The sequence below is a fragment of the Ursus maritimus genome, unplaced genomic scaffold (genome assembly GCF_017311325.1).
Source record: "Ursus maritimus isolate PB19 unplaced genomic scaffold, ASM1731132v1 scaffold_1, whole genome shotgun sequence".
NCBI lineage: Eukaryota > Metazoa > Chordata > Mammalia > Carnivora > Ursidae > Ursus > Ursus maritimus.
The window spans coordinates 56,694,631-56,709,887 of NW_024423343.1; the positions used below are offsets into that span (position 1 = coordinate 56,694,631).

General features: G+C 38.4%; 1 protein-coding gene across 1 annotated transcript in view; it reads left to right on the forward strand.

Annotated features, from left to right (window-relative positions):
• CIR1 (corepressor interacting with RBPJ, CIR1) overlaps window positions 1-10,270 on the forward strand; it is a 38,180-nt gene extending 27,910 nt beyond the window's left edge. Inside the window, exons 8-10 of the mRNA XM_008687136.2 lie at window positions 6,618-6,724; window positions 7,974-8,059; window positions 9,232-10,270. Of these exons, the coding sequence (XP_008685358.1) occupies window positions 6,618-6,724; window positions 7,974-8,059; window positions 9,232-9,976 (938 nt within the window). The 3' untranslated portion in view covers window positions 9,977-10,270. The remainder of the gene's footprint in view (window positions 1-6,617; window positions 6,725-7,973; window positions 8,060-9,231) is intronic.
• The last annotated feature ends 4,987 nt before the right edge of the window (window positions 10,271-15,257 follow it).

A 15,257-nucleotide genomic window follows, 5' to 3' on the forward strand; every position in this document is an offset into this window, starting at 1 on the left:
TTGCTAACTATTACAAACACTGTTTATCATCTTCTCTGAATAGATCTCATAACAGATTTACAGTTTATATTTTTCCTGTTCTTTGATATAAACTAGTGTTCCCCAAAAGATTATAAGCTTGAAGGCAAAAACTAAGTTCTCCATTCTTCGGTCTCCAAGAGGCGTAATGAAATAAAATAATCTCAGTAATACATACTGATTTTTAAAATCACTTTCTATTTTATATAGTAGGGATGAATTAGTTGAAATTTCCTATGCCGGTCTCTCTCCATAGTTAGAGAGAGATGTAATACGGAAATGTAGTGAGAGTCTATAATAACGTGCTCATTGAGTAATTACTGTTGACTGGTTTAAAATTTCGTGTGTAACTTTCTTTAAAATGCACTGGTCCTTAAGGGTAGAGTTTGAGTCTTACAGATGTATGTACCCGTGTAACCAATATCTCTGACAAGATACAGAGCACAGTATTGCCATAACCTAGGAAATACCCTTCTGTCCCTTGGCAGTCAGCCTCCTGTACCCACAGATACTGTTCTAATTTCTTTTTTTTTTTTTTTAAGATTTTATTTATTTATTCGACAGAGATAGAGACAGCCAGCGAGAGAGGGAACACAAGCAGGGGGAGTGGGAGAGGAAGAAGCAGGCTCATAGCGGAAGAGCCTGATGTGGGGCTCGATCCCATGACGCCGGGATCACGCCCTGAGCCGAAGGCAGACGCTTAACCGCTATGCCACCCAGGCACCCCCTAATTCCTAATCTCATATGTTAGTTTTACCTGTTCATGAACTTCATATAAATGGAATCATATGGTATGTATTTTTTGTGTCTGATTTCCTTGACTCAGCATAATCTTTTTGAGGTTCATGGCTGAATAATTTCCGAGAGCTCTCGTATTTTCTCTCAGGGGCATTCATATACTTCAGACTTAAAACATGGGCTAACTTCTAATACTTCATGTTCATCACAGCACAAATGATTTTTCTTAGTCCTCTATGGACTGTGAATTCACTTTATTATCACTGGATGTATCATCAGTAAAATATTTGCATATAATTTAAGTTGAAGATATAATCAAATGTAGGTCATATATTTTTAACTATTAATTCTGTTAGGGGAAGATTGTTCTTAATAAATAGTGTTCTTTACTGGCATACAATAAGAGAAGTTTTATTTTTCCTTGTTTTTGTGTATTTTCTAGACATGTAGACAAAAATGAAATGTTTAATTTTTCCTTTACATTGTATGTTTTAATATAGATCAAATTAGCTGTCTTCAGTATGAACTTGGGATAAGGGCAATAAGAAACCCTATTGTTTCCAGCCTCCACTAAGCTGAACTGGCAGTGTGTCAGGAAAATTCCCAGTATGGAGCAGTTTTATTACAATTCAGTACAATTGGTTCTTGCATAACCTTTAGAAAATCATACATAAAACATTCTCATCTATATAAATAAAAATCACCCACACACTTTATTAATAGCTTTGTTCACTTTTTCCCTGGGACTTGTGCTGCATGTTCCTACTGTGCCCCCTTTTTCAGGCTTTTTTTAAGATAACTTTCTATAAGCTTTCTTAAAAGCGAAAAGGTTAGGTAATATTAGGAATCATATATAAGATTCTTGATAATTCCCACTAGACCAGATCTCCCTCCCAGTCGTGTACTATAACCAGTGTCTCTATGTGTCCTTTCAACCTTTAGTAACAGGGAGTGGCTTTTTTACTAGATACAGTCAATTTAATTTTAGGAGAGAAAGAAGGTTGTAATTTCATGGAAATAAGAATCATAATATATTTTATTTGTGATAATGTTTGGGGGTTTATTTTTAAACACATATTTTTAAGGTTCTACCACTGTCACCATGACTACATGGTAATAGCAAACATCCTGGGTTGAAGTCTCAGCCTTTTTTCCTTAGTCTATCTAGTTCATTAGCCAGAAATGTGTTTGTTTTAAGTGTCATTTTTCTAAATCTAAATTTAAGAAGATTTTCTGTGTATTCCTCCAAAGTGTATGGTATACAATGCCAAAATAATTTAATAATAAGCCTCTAGCTCTAACTATGACCTTACAGAAACACAGTGACTAGAAGAACATATTTAAATGACACCACTGTCCAGAATGTGGGAAATTTACAGGACAAATGGCCCCATTTTCTCAACAAATGAAAGCAGGTAGGGGGTGGGGGTGGTGAAATTTTTGTAGATTAAAACAGACTTAGTGTATGTGTCGCTTATGCCTCAATTGAAAGAGAGAGAGAGATTTAAGAGATACATGAACTAGATGCAGTGCGTGGACCTTGTTTGGATCCCAGCTGTGAAAAGATACTTTTGAGACAACCTGAATGTTGACTGGTTATCAGATGATATTTTTAAAATGTCAGTATGGACAGGTGTGATAAAGGCGTTAGGGTTTTGTTTTTAGAAATACTCCTTGTTTATTAGTGATTAAATACCAAAGTGATATATGAGATTTTATCTCTATCAAATAATATCTAGATTTATCAAATCTCTATCAATAACTCTATCAAAAAAGAAACAAAGGAAGTTGGAAGTGATAAATAAGATTGGCAAAATACCGATAATTGTCAAAGCTGTTGTGTAAGGAGTACATAGGGTTCATTTCATTATTCTCTCTAGGTTTGAAGGTTTTCACTGTATAAAGTTAAAATACACAATGAGAAGGAAAAAAATTGATTACCGCCTTATCTTTTTTAAGATTTTATTTCTGAATTTTAAAGAGAAAAGCAAGCGAACAGGGGGAAGCGCAGAGGGGAAGGGAGAGGGAGAGAGAATCTGAAGCAGACTCCATGCTCAGCATGAAGCCTGATGCAGGGCTCACTCTCATGACCCCAAGATTGAAATCAACAGAAGCTTAACCTGGCTGAGTCATCCAGGCGCCTCTACCACTTCATTCATTCATTCATTCATTCATTTTTAAGATTTGTTTATTTTAGAGAGTGAGAGAGAGAGAGCACCAACAGGAGGGGCAGAGGGAGAGGGAGTCCCAAGCAGACTCTGCACTGAGCCCAGGTCTGACACAGGAAGTTGATCTCACGACCCTGAGATCACCACCCAAGCGGAAACCAAGAGTTGGGAGCTTAACTGACTGTGCCACCCAGACTCCCCGTCACCACTTTAATAACAAACAAAACTATATTCACTTTAGGCATAGCAGATACTTTCAGCAAACAGTATCATCCCATAAGTTAAATTAGTGTGTTAAATTTAGGGGAAGGAGGAAAAGGCATTTGTAATACAGCCTTACCTACTGTACAGTTTAGTGCCCTCCCTTCTCTGGCTAAATACCATGAAACTGTAGAATATTTCATTTGAAAAGAGTGAGGAACTGAAAGGAAGATATATCTGTCCTTCAGAAGAGCGGATGGACCTAGTGCTAGCAGTGAAACCCAACTGTCTTTGCCTTCACCATTCACCTTTCTTCTCCTGTGGGGTTTGTGGGAGTCACTTGGGACTGCTGTCTAATTGTGAAGTCAGTGATGTGGCCTTTCTCATAGCCAGAACTTTGACTTCCTGTATTATCCTCTGAAAAAACATCTATTTTACTATGGAATATTTTTTACCTTCCATTATTTTTGCTTAGTTCTATAAAAATGAATGTTCTAAATGAATAGATTAGGCCCTTTACAAACACAATTTTGTACAACATAATTCGCCTTCTGGGATTTTTTTTTTTTCCCTGAGACACTGACTTCATGGTATTTTTCTAGTAGAAAATAGTCTAGGTCTAATTGGGACATGGAACTGAATACCATAGTCACAATCAGTATTCTGATGCTTACCCATATCACAGCAAAGAGTTGGCAGAATTAGTGAATGTTGAAAACGGTTTCTTCAGTGGATCTGCTTTTCTAAGTCGTAACATCGGTTTTCATGCTATGGAGGCTTAACCCAGATTGACTGAAATGATCTAGAAAGGAGCCCTCATAAAACAAAAGCCCCTTTCCTGAATTCTCTAGAATTATTCAACCATAGCAAATCTAAGAGCAAACCAAACATTTCCTGAGCCCCAAATCCAGCTGTAATTTAAATTATGAAGGCACTATACGTGAAAGTAGTCATTTTGCATTTTGAATATATTTGTAAAATCTATTTTTTCAACATATCTATATAATCTATTATATCAACTAAATTTTTAGTTCTCAGAGAGCTGGAGTCACTTCTGTCAATTTAACTCTTCATAGCCACTGTCACAATAAAGGGAAAGTATAAAGATATCTTGCTAAATATATCTTAATAAAACCTGACTTGTCACATCTTCTAAACCCGGAACTTTTGATGATAGAAGAAGGTTTCAGTATAAGAATATATGAATAAGGGAGGGGGGATTGGGGGAATGGGATAACTGGGTGATGGACATTAAGGAGGACGCGTGATGTAATGAGCACTGGGTGTTATATAAGACTGATGAATCACTGACCTCTACCTCTGAAACTAATAATACATTATATGTTAATTAATTGAATTTAAATAAAAATACTCAAAAATAAATAAAATATGCCAGCTAAAAAAAATAAAATGTGTTGCCAACATTAAGGAAAAGGCCGTATTGGGAAATAGTTTAAATATAATAGATGTTTTCTGAAGAGCCTGTAGGCTATCCACTCCTTTAGATTAATGCTTCCCACAGTGATTTGTTTCTCTAGTTTACTCCCTTGAACATAGTTAAAAAAATAAATAAAATCATATTGTATTATTTTAGAAAAAGAATATATTAATAAGACTGGGTTTTGAAAAATATTACTCTAAAAGCATTTTTTAAATTATAAAGAATATGTCATAAAATAATCATAAGCGTTTTACAGCTACTGGCAAAAATAATAATATTACTGTTTATTGAATACTATTTGTCAGGTGGTTCCCTCAGTATTTAGTCTTAGAGTGTGGGGGTATATGCCAAGCATACATACTACAGAGTTCACTTGAGGTTTTGGAGCAATATAAATGCTGCAAGAATCCTGTTTGGTTCATAATCTGTATAGCCTGTTAGACTGGCTAAAGGGAGATCATTTTCTTGAAGTAGTTAACCACTATAATGAAAATGTAAAAAGCGTGGGTTTTTTTAAACTTCTTATTCAAATTACCCATCTTTTGATTAAATTAGTAACCTCGCATCATAATGGCCAAGCTCTTTGGCCCTTTACTGGAGTAGTTTTTATCCTTTTAGCGTGTTTGCTTTCTGCATTCATTTGACATCAAAAAAAGTTGTTAACAAGGAAATGTAGTTTTGACACTTCAGAAAACACATTTTCTACTTCATAAAATTATGTTCCTACTTTCAGTTGTTCTTGGTACTATGAACAGAATGGTAAAGCCCATAGATTCTAATAAAAGATGGTAACATACACCTGAACTCTTCCAACCAAACTTTTTAACCAAAGATGCTACTGACAAGTGGACAGATTTGAATTTTACTGGCTTTTGTTTTCCATGGTAACATGTAGGTGAATGTGCAAGTAACTAGTGAAAGACCAGTAAAACAGTGAAAAGAAAAATAGATGAAGTATTTAATCAAAAACTAAAGAATCTGCTTTTGAAGTTTCTCTGTCCCCCCACCCTCCCTTATGAATTCTTTATTGGCAGGAACTGTCTTATTCTTCTTTATATTCTGGATAGATTACCCAGGGTAGTTCATTTTAAGACAGTATAGATAATTTAGGCCAGAAACTTTAAATAGCTTCATGAAATGTCCTTATGTGCTACCTGTAGGGAAAACAAAATGAAACTGAAATATAATATGAAAGAAAGAGGAAAAGGTCTCTCCTTCCATATGGTAAATATAATAATGTTTGAGGGAAGAGCACAGACATTTTTTTCATTGTTTTTAATTGATCTATCTTTAGTCCATATTGTTTATCTTTAGTGTATACTATGGACCAAAAAGGACCTTGCTTTTCAGTTTGGGATTTTGCAGAAGTGGAAACAGCAGCTTGTAAAATATACAACACACACACAGCCAGCCTAAAATTGTTTGTCACCAACCCCAAATGATAACAAGACATTTCAAACTCTGAGTGTATATATGGGAGGTTAACAGAAGTACTTAATAGTGACCCACAGTGTGCATGTGTGTGCATGCATGCATACGTGTGTGTGTGTGTGTGTGTGTGTGTGCTGTTGATAATTAGCAACCACATGGCAATATATTCAGTATTGGTATTTGATAAATAAGGATGACGAATTTTGAACGGGAAACTACAATAATAAATTGTTCATGTACCTTTAAAAGTATCTTTTTAAAATTGAATTCTTGCTGCGAGAATAACTATTAAAGTTTAATTGCAGTTTTTTACCATTTTTCTTTGATTTTATACTAAAAACTGCCAAGCAGATAACATCTAAATGTATCTTTTTCAATGTGACAAAGTTACATAAGAAGAGAATCCCCTAGCACATAAAGAAAAATGCAATTATTTTCTATTCTGAATCTCCAGACTGCTGTTTTAGAAAATCATATCTGATTATTTGCACAGCAGAAGATTATTGAGTTGATTTAGCTGTGATTTTACTTAACAAAGCTTCAACTGCATTCCTACTGTGGAGTCCAAAAAAGGTAGAGAGATATAAATGATACATTCAAACTGCGATTTTTGTGAACAGGGCCATCGATGCACCCCTCGGAGCTAATAGCGGAGATGAGAAACAGTGGGTTTGCACTGAAACGAAATGTACTGGGGAGAAACTTGACCGCAAATGATCCATCACAGGTAATGATCTTTTTATCGGTAAGCTGAAAATGTCTGTAAATCTAAATGTGATTGCTTGTGAATTGCTACTTAATGTCTTCCAATATGCATATATCCATAGGAAAGCAAGATAGAGCAAAGAAAATGCCTAAAATGTATTTTGATTTTGATTCTTTATTATTTTAACCTAAATGAGAAATTGTTTTTAAACCTGTATTTTAATAAATGAAACTGCTCCTCTAGGTTTATGTGGATAAAATCTCTAACCAAACTGGTGATAAGGTTGTTTTTTTCCCTTCCTGCTAACTTACATTAGATAGAACCAATGAGAAGAAGTGTATGGAAGCAAACTCCTAAAAATTATAGAAAATATTTTAAATGTACTTAATTTGTTAAACTGTACATAGATCCAGAAAGTGGTTGCATTTGAAGGGTTGTAGATAATCCTAACGCAAACTCTTTTATTTAATGAGGAAACTGGAGCCCAGAGAAGTAAAGTGATTGCCCTTGTGGCTCATATGGTTGTTTAGAGACAGAACTGACACTAAAACCCAAACTCCCACTGGCGTAAGCTTGTGGTGCACTGAAAAGAGGCACATTACTTTCCAAACACTGCTAGGGACTGTTCATATAACCTAAATAACCGTATATCTGTACTGTTTGCTATATTGGTATATAGAGTTCGTTATCGGGGACCCCTGAGTGGCTCAGTCGGTTAAGCGTCTGCCTTCAGCTCAGTCATGATCCCAAGGTCCTGGGATCCAGCTCTCCATCGGGCTCCCTGCTCAGTGGGGAGCCTGCTTCTCCTTCTCCCTCTGCCACTCCCCCTGCTTGTGCTCTCTCGCTCTCTGACTCTGTCAAATAAATAAATAGTAAATAAAGTTCATGATCTTCTTGGTTTTAACATTTCATTAAGTTAAAAATAAAATATTTAAACGTTTAAGTGTTTAAATTTCAAACTCAAGAGATGGAGAGTAGAAGCCATGCTATAAATGTTTTATCTGTGTTTTTCTGTCGTACTGTTCTTGGTAAAGTGTGTTGATTCTGACACAGCAGTTCTCTTAACCTCTTAGCGTGTTATGACCCTTCTTGGCAGGCGGACCACAAAACGGTTTTTCGTCCCCCACCCCCTACTTCCCAATCCAGGATGTCATACTCATCTATAATATGTCCCTACAACAAAATTTCTCACTTGTAAATATTTTCTTTCCCATCTGATAACTAATTTGTCTTGCAGTCTAGCGATTTATTGATGTCTTTCTTGATTCAGGAATATGTTGCAAGTGAAGGTGAAGAAGATCCAGAAGTTGAATTTTTAAAGTCGCTAACAACCAAACAAAAACAGAAACTTCTCAGGTAACTGAAAAGTGTATATTTAATGGATTCAACGGTTTTTTTCTTATATTTCATCTTAGTATCATATTTAACCCTGATCCTAAGAGCTTATGAAGCTACTTTAAACTATGCATCACATCTACTGATTTGTTCTTCAGCTATAGTAATACAATTTTGTCTTTCTTTCAATAATATGAAAATGAGCATAAGGTTATATACTCAGATTGTGGCCCAAAATCATTGTACTTTTCAGGACATTTAGTTCGGAAATAGCTTTATTTGTAGGTGTTACTTTCATAATAGATTTGTATATATCTTTGCACCCAGTTCTCATAAAATACTGTGGGCCATGCATTATTCTTTTTGTAAGATTTTATGAGGAATGCTGAAAAATGTTTAAATTTGAGGTAAACGTGAATCTTGTTAAACAGACTGTCTCTGGAGTAAAGAATCCAAGAAATGTCTGCTGAGTCCAATAGAGGGAGCTCATGATATTTCAGTATGTGGATTTTGAGAGTGGCTGGACAGAATCCTCAGTGAAGACATTTTCATTACAGAGTAACTCAAACACGTAAACAAGTTACTCTTCTAAGAATGTGAAGTACTCTTTAGAAATTCAGAATGCCATAATAGAATTGTCTTAATCTAATTAATTTGTAAATCTAAACAGTTGTTGAAAACTGAGTGTGATTATTTATATCACCAAAAAAAACCACAAAAAAATGTAAAGTGTATTCTTTTTTAGAATTTCTGGAGAATAGGCCCTTCAGTTTTGATAATGTAATATTGATTAGTATTTCCATATTTTAAAATAGCACATATCATTAATTTTTCATCTGATTATAGCTACATATTTGAGTTTACATTCGCATGTAACTAATGTTATAAAGCTTCCTTGAGGTCAGGATGACTGTTTATTTAGAGAGCTATATAAATTTTAAATTCTGATTCAGTAAGAATTTTTTTAATAGTCATTACTATTGAAGAAAGTATAGTGAGAGAATTGGCTTAATGCATTTAATTTTATGTGTGACGAATAATTTAAAAGAAAATTGTCATTTAATAAAGAATGCATTTATATTTGAATACCACCTTCAGTAATGTCGAAGAAAATATATTGTCTATTTAAAATTTTATATGTGTCAACAAAAGGACTATTTTTACGTAGTATGTTACTATTTTCCCAATAACAGGAAATTGGACCGGCTTGAGAAGAAAAAAAAGAAAAAGAAAAGAGATAGAAAAAAGAAAAAGCTTCAGAAGAGCAGAAGTAAACACAAAAAACATAAAAATAGGTCCCCTTCCTCCTCCTCTTCCTCCTCCTCCCCCTCCTCCTCCTCCTCTTCCAGTGAGACTTCAGAAAGCAGCAGTGAGAGTGACAACAAAGAAAAGAAAATACAAAAGAAGAAAAGAAAGAAAAATAAGTGTTCGGGGAATAACAAGAGTGATTCTGAAGAGAAGAACAAGTCTAAGAAGAGAAAACTTCATGGAGAACTTTCTAGCAGTCACCATAACAAAGAAAAAGCCAAGGAAAAGCCTAGGTTTTTAAAACAAGAGAGTTCTAGAGAGAGTAGCAAATGGAGTCATTCTGATTCTGACAAAAAGTCCAGAAGCCATAACCAGAGCCCAGAGAAGAGAGGATCTGAAAGAAATGAGAGGAGCAGCAGGAGCCAGAGCAGGGATGAGAGGGGTAGGAGAAGCCGAAGCAGAAGTCACGGCAGTTACAAGCAAAGAGAAATAAGAAAGCGGCAACAGCGAAGTCCTAGTGAAGAGCGGGATGGAAGAAGTGACGCCAGAAGCCATGGCACAGATGGATACAGCAGAGGAAGGGTGCACAGAGAGAATCCAGGAGACAGGCATACTGGGGTGACGCAAAGAGAACGAAGCAGAAGTAGAGAGAATAAAGAGAGACTGTATGTGACAATTACCTGGGAATAAAAATATCTCCACTCCCTTATTGAGTACCTGTGGCAAGGGCTAAATTACATACTATTGTCTTTCTAATAAAAAAGCTCTTTTAATTTTCCATTCCTGAAAACTCATATCAAATACAAAAACTACATGAGTCCTATAAGAATGAACTTTGCAAATATTTGTAAGTAATCTCTCTTGGGGCTGTAAAAATATTTTCTGCTGATGAATGTTTCTTGTGCCCTATACTAGATTAAAAACCCCATATAACTCTGTGACATTTTCTTTGTTCTGAAACATCATTAAAAGAATGACAGTACACTGAATGGGTATAATTTAATTTTTGTTGTTTTTTTCCTGTTCAAATGTATTACTTTTAAGATTTGAATTTACCTGAGGCAAAGTATAATCATTGTTGAAATTCTCTAGTATGAATTCAGTAGTGGATTTGATCACTGTTTCCTTAAGATGTTTAAACTCCCTTCCGGTGTTTTGTTCTATTTACATTTGGATGACATATTAGTTTTCTGTGCTGCCAATTACCTCAAACTTCAGACAACACACATGCACAGTTCTGGAGATCAGAAGTCTGAACTGGATCTCACTGGGCTAAAATTAAGGTGTCAGCAGGATTGGTTCCTTCTGGAGGCTCTAGGAGAAAATCCATTTGCTTGCTTATTTCCAGCTTCTGAAGTCCACCTGCATTCCTTGGCTCCTGGCCCCTTCTTCCATCTTCAGAACTAACAAGGGTAAAGTTAAGTCCTCACATCTGATCACTCTGACGTTTTGATATTCTGCATCCTTCTTGCACTAATTTTAAGGACCCTCGTGATCAGATTGGGACACCAGAGATACTCCCTATGTTAAAATAAACTGATCGGCAGTCTTAATTCTATCTACAACCTTAATTCCCCTTTGCCATGTAACCTAACATAGTCACAGTTCCAGGAATGAGAACGTATACTACTTTGAGGGGACATTATTCTGCCTACCACTGGTGGCCTTTCTGCAACTAGCCTACAACTATTAAAGATTTTACTTCTAAAGGTTAAGCATTTATATAATGTCATGAATGGACTATTATAAACTATTAAATATATTTCATGAGTATAGGTACATGAGGCATATTTAAACTTAGCTGCAAATCTTCCTTTGTGCTTCAAAGGATATGGTAAAAGAAAACTATAGAAAAAGACTTCTTGGTACAAATTACAAGTAACATGCAATTCCAAAAAACATCTACTAAAACATCATGGACAAAGTATTTCTATTAAGGTTCCACATTTGAAGAAACATCTGTCATTTAATACAACGCAAATATTGGTTACTTTGGATGATTTTGAGGGTTGTCAGTCATAATTTAATAAATTCTATAAAAAGTACATAAGTGAAAGTTAAATTGCTTTATGTAGTCTTATACATATGTCTTTGTCATGTATATGCACACATACACAAGTGTCTGGTTTAGAAGAAACGAAAAGCATAAGCAGCCTTTTGGTTATTTAGATTTTTAAGAGAATTTGAGGTGGGGGAGAACTTGAATACCTTCTACAGTATTCTGTGATAACTTACAGTACACCTCAAAGATCTCTTTCCTTCATTTAAAAAAAAAGCATGCATTTGAAATTGATAAAGACTGCTAATTTACACCTTGAGTTCATCAGTGTTGCACTGATTATTTTCTATCATGCCTTTTTAGACTTCATAATTTTTATAATGTCAAAACCTATGCAATACTTAACTGCCTCAAAGGTTTCTGAACCAATACAGTGTTCATGAAAAGAAATGTTGAAATGCATCCTGTAATTAAAAGTGAATTAAATACATTGTCATTTCTTACACTTTTTTCATTTGACACTCACAAAAGTGTGATCCACTTTTAACTTTATAAGTGGCCATAAAAAATGCCATGAAAATTTTTTTTTAATCTCTGGTTTAATTATCCTTCGTTGTTAAGACTGAGAAACTGTCAAGTACTACCAATAGCCCCGATACTCTTACCCATCTAATGGTGAGGAAAATTCCTGTGTGGTTATGGAAGATGTTGATTTCCTGTTTGGCTTTCACGTTTGGTCAGGAAGAGTTAGCCCCCCCAGGGGATAGCATTCCAATTTTGCAAACTTAAAAGCTGAAGAGGGATTTTCAGGTAGAATCATAAGAGTACGGTAACATGGTAACAGCTTTAACCAGGCTCACTGGTTCTGCATACTTGTATGGGTAAAAGGAATTGAAAGTGATTTTTTTAAAATAAATGTTACACATCTAATTCTACTTTTGCTTTTGAAATACAAGGTAAAAAGCACAGATAAACACCATAATAAAAAGGACATCTAGTTGTATGTGTGGAGACTCCCCTAAGTACCGAAAATCAAAGAACCCTCCAAGTTCAATGAATCTGTGATTCAAGAACCCAAACAAGTCTTCAACAGTGACATATTTTAGAAAACCACCAGAAAAGTCTGGTTATATTTGCCATTCTTCTTAGCCTTACTAGAGAGATTCTTATAAAGAAATCTGGGTATGCCTTTTTCATTTGTCCATGGGCCTGCGACTGCACTGGCCCGACCCTGGAGCAGGTTCTGGGGCACTGCCTCCCCTTTCCCTGGCCTAACATTTAACATAATTTCACACTAGCAAATTAACTCCTGTAGGAGGTGCTGTCGATTTACAAATGCCCAGCAAAGATCAGGTTACTAGGTTAGGACTTGTTTATTTATCTGAATGTCTATGTGGTTAGTCATAATTTCATTTAATAAATGTGCCCCAATAGGCAGAGGTTGCTGCAGCCCAGTGGCAGGCCTGCTTACCTTGCATTGTGAAGTGGGAATCTTGTTTGGAGTCACACGGTTTCAAGCTGAAGCAAGCTTTTTATCTGAAGGGCTGGGAGAGACCTTTCTTGCTGTTCTTCCATGAGACTGCTTGCTGACAGTGATCAGAGCAGGCCATGCTGCTGGGAGCCGGCGTTTCCCAGTTTCAATCGCCGAGCATTTCATAGGCTTTACGCTGAAGCTCGAAGATTTCAAAATCCACCTGAACCATTGCACCCTCGTCCCTACCGAAGGCCCGACGGGCCAAGTCACTAGGCCAGTCGCTGGGGCATGCAGTTCCGTGAGGCCGCATCCTGACCGCCGTTGCGGGTCCCGAAGAAAGCTGCATTTTAGCTTCAGTAGCCGAAGGATAGTCAGGAATCTTTTTTAGGTTTTCTGAAAGAAAGCCTTGGTAGTTAGCACTTCTTAAAAAGAAAGGCATGCGAAAGCTGCAGGCCTTGGGAGCGTCTGGGGACCACAAAGGAGACATGCTTTTTTAAAAGTTGTGAGAAACAAGACCGAGGGCACCCTGAGGTCTGGGAAGTGCAATGGCAGCGGACAGTTCTGCCCAGGCTCCTACAACCCGGTTCCCGCCGACAGAAAAGGCAGCAGATCCTCCCCGTCACCTTCCGCCTTTCTCGTCCCTTCACGCCACGCTTAGCATCCCTCAGAACGTAGCGGTAGTAACGCCGGCGAGGTGCGGGGTGGAAGTCAGGCGCTGCTCGTAGTGGGAAGAAGCCCACAGCCCGGCCCACACCGCCCGTGAGCCTCCTGCCCCCCACTCCTAGACCCGGAACACCCCCGTCCGTCCCTTGGGCTGCAAGGCCATCCTGGGGGGGTGGAGAAATGGAGGTCCGGGGCCTCCGGTGCTGACCAGAGCGGGGTTTCCAAGGACCTCGCCCGAAAGCCAAAGGAAGCCGGATGGGGGCTGGAGTAGGGACAGGGAGTGAGTTCGGTGCTGGGGTTGCCCCTGCGCATCCCCAGAGGCGACGCCACCCAGTGCACTGTGGCGCTTTCCTTCTAGACCCGGGTCTGGCCACCTTCTGAACGCACCTCAAACCCAAATGGAAAGGCTGAGAATTAGGGGGCGCGTCCCCTTCCTGGAAGATGCGCCTCCCGTGCCGAGAGGCCGCTGGACTGCACAGCCACGAAGTGGAAGGCGAGGGGACCCGGGTTAGCCCGCAGCACGGGTCCCCGCCCCCTGCCGCACGCCGGTGGCCCTCACCCGCCCAGAAGAAATTCCCGGGCCGCTGGGTCAGGCTGCGGGCCAAGGGGGCTGCGCCCTGGGGGCCCGCCGCGGGGGGCGCCGCGCCCTCGCCCGCCTGCTCCCGCCTAACCTCGCCCAGCCTGCGGCGCGTTTCTCCTGCGAAGGTCGGAGGGTGGACTCGCCAACGGCGGGTTGGGAAAGCGAGCGAATGTCTCCCGTTGCTCGGCTCCACAGGTGAAGAGGGCGCTTTAGGACGCTGATGCTAATCTCTCGCTCTTGGGGCAAAATGGAAATGTCAACTCCAGCCTGCAGTCTGCCGGGGGGAAAACGGACTGGGGGAGACAACCTATCATTTTGCTTTTCTTTTATATATGAACCACCTAGAAACGGTTAGGTGTTCGCAAAACAATGCAAAATCCCTGATATGAATTTCCAAAGGAAGAGAGTGCAGGGATCTTAGAAAATCTAAAAACTTAGGCGTTTTTCTTTCCTGGGTCTCAGAGAACAGGCCCTGGAGGATTGTGTCCCACGGACATTCTGAAACCTTCCCCTTAACTGGAGTTGCAAACACACTGTATATATTTATATCAATAACATATAGGGTAGGCATGTCTGTATGTATTTACCTCATACATATTTCTATAAACTCCAGCGTCTAGAAAGGGTGGGGGGTAAATAACACGGAACGGTTAAAATTATGGAGAAGGGATAATAACTGATTACTAATTTGAAAGTAAATAAACAGGTGACTTTTTCAGATCAAATTCCTCCTTGGATCGTTACAATAAATATCTCTGAAGGAAGCTCTCTATTTATGTTGTCATTGATTAATTCTTCACTACCTCATTTGATTTCGATTTAGAACGATTTGATTCTAATTTAATTAGCATGTAATTTGGATGTACATAATTACTGTAATTATGACATTCAGGTAAGGCAGCTTTAGGCTGAAAGGCAATTTCAAATTTTCTAGCAACCTACTTTGTACTGGGAAATGGACAAGGACTTTGCGCCCTGCTATCCAAGTAGTAATTAGCACATCTTTGAAATAGGCAGTGCGGCGGGGTTTGTATTAAAACAGCAAATACAAACCCAGCCGAGCTACTCGCTGCAAAGGTGGCTCTGAGTTCCCGGAAACGCACCGCTTCTCCCCGGCTGGAGATCGGGGAGCCCGGCGCCCTAGCATCTCTGCCAACTGTCGCTGTTGCGGGCGACCGCGCTTTTGCAGCCCTGGGCGCGGAATTTGGAGGTGTAGCGTTTAAGATCAAAATACAATAAAGGCGCGGGGGGGGGG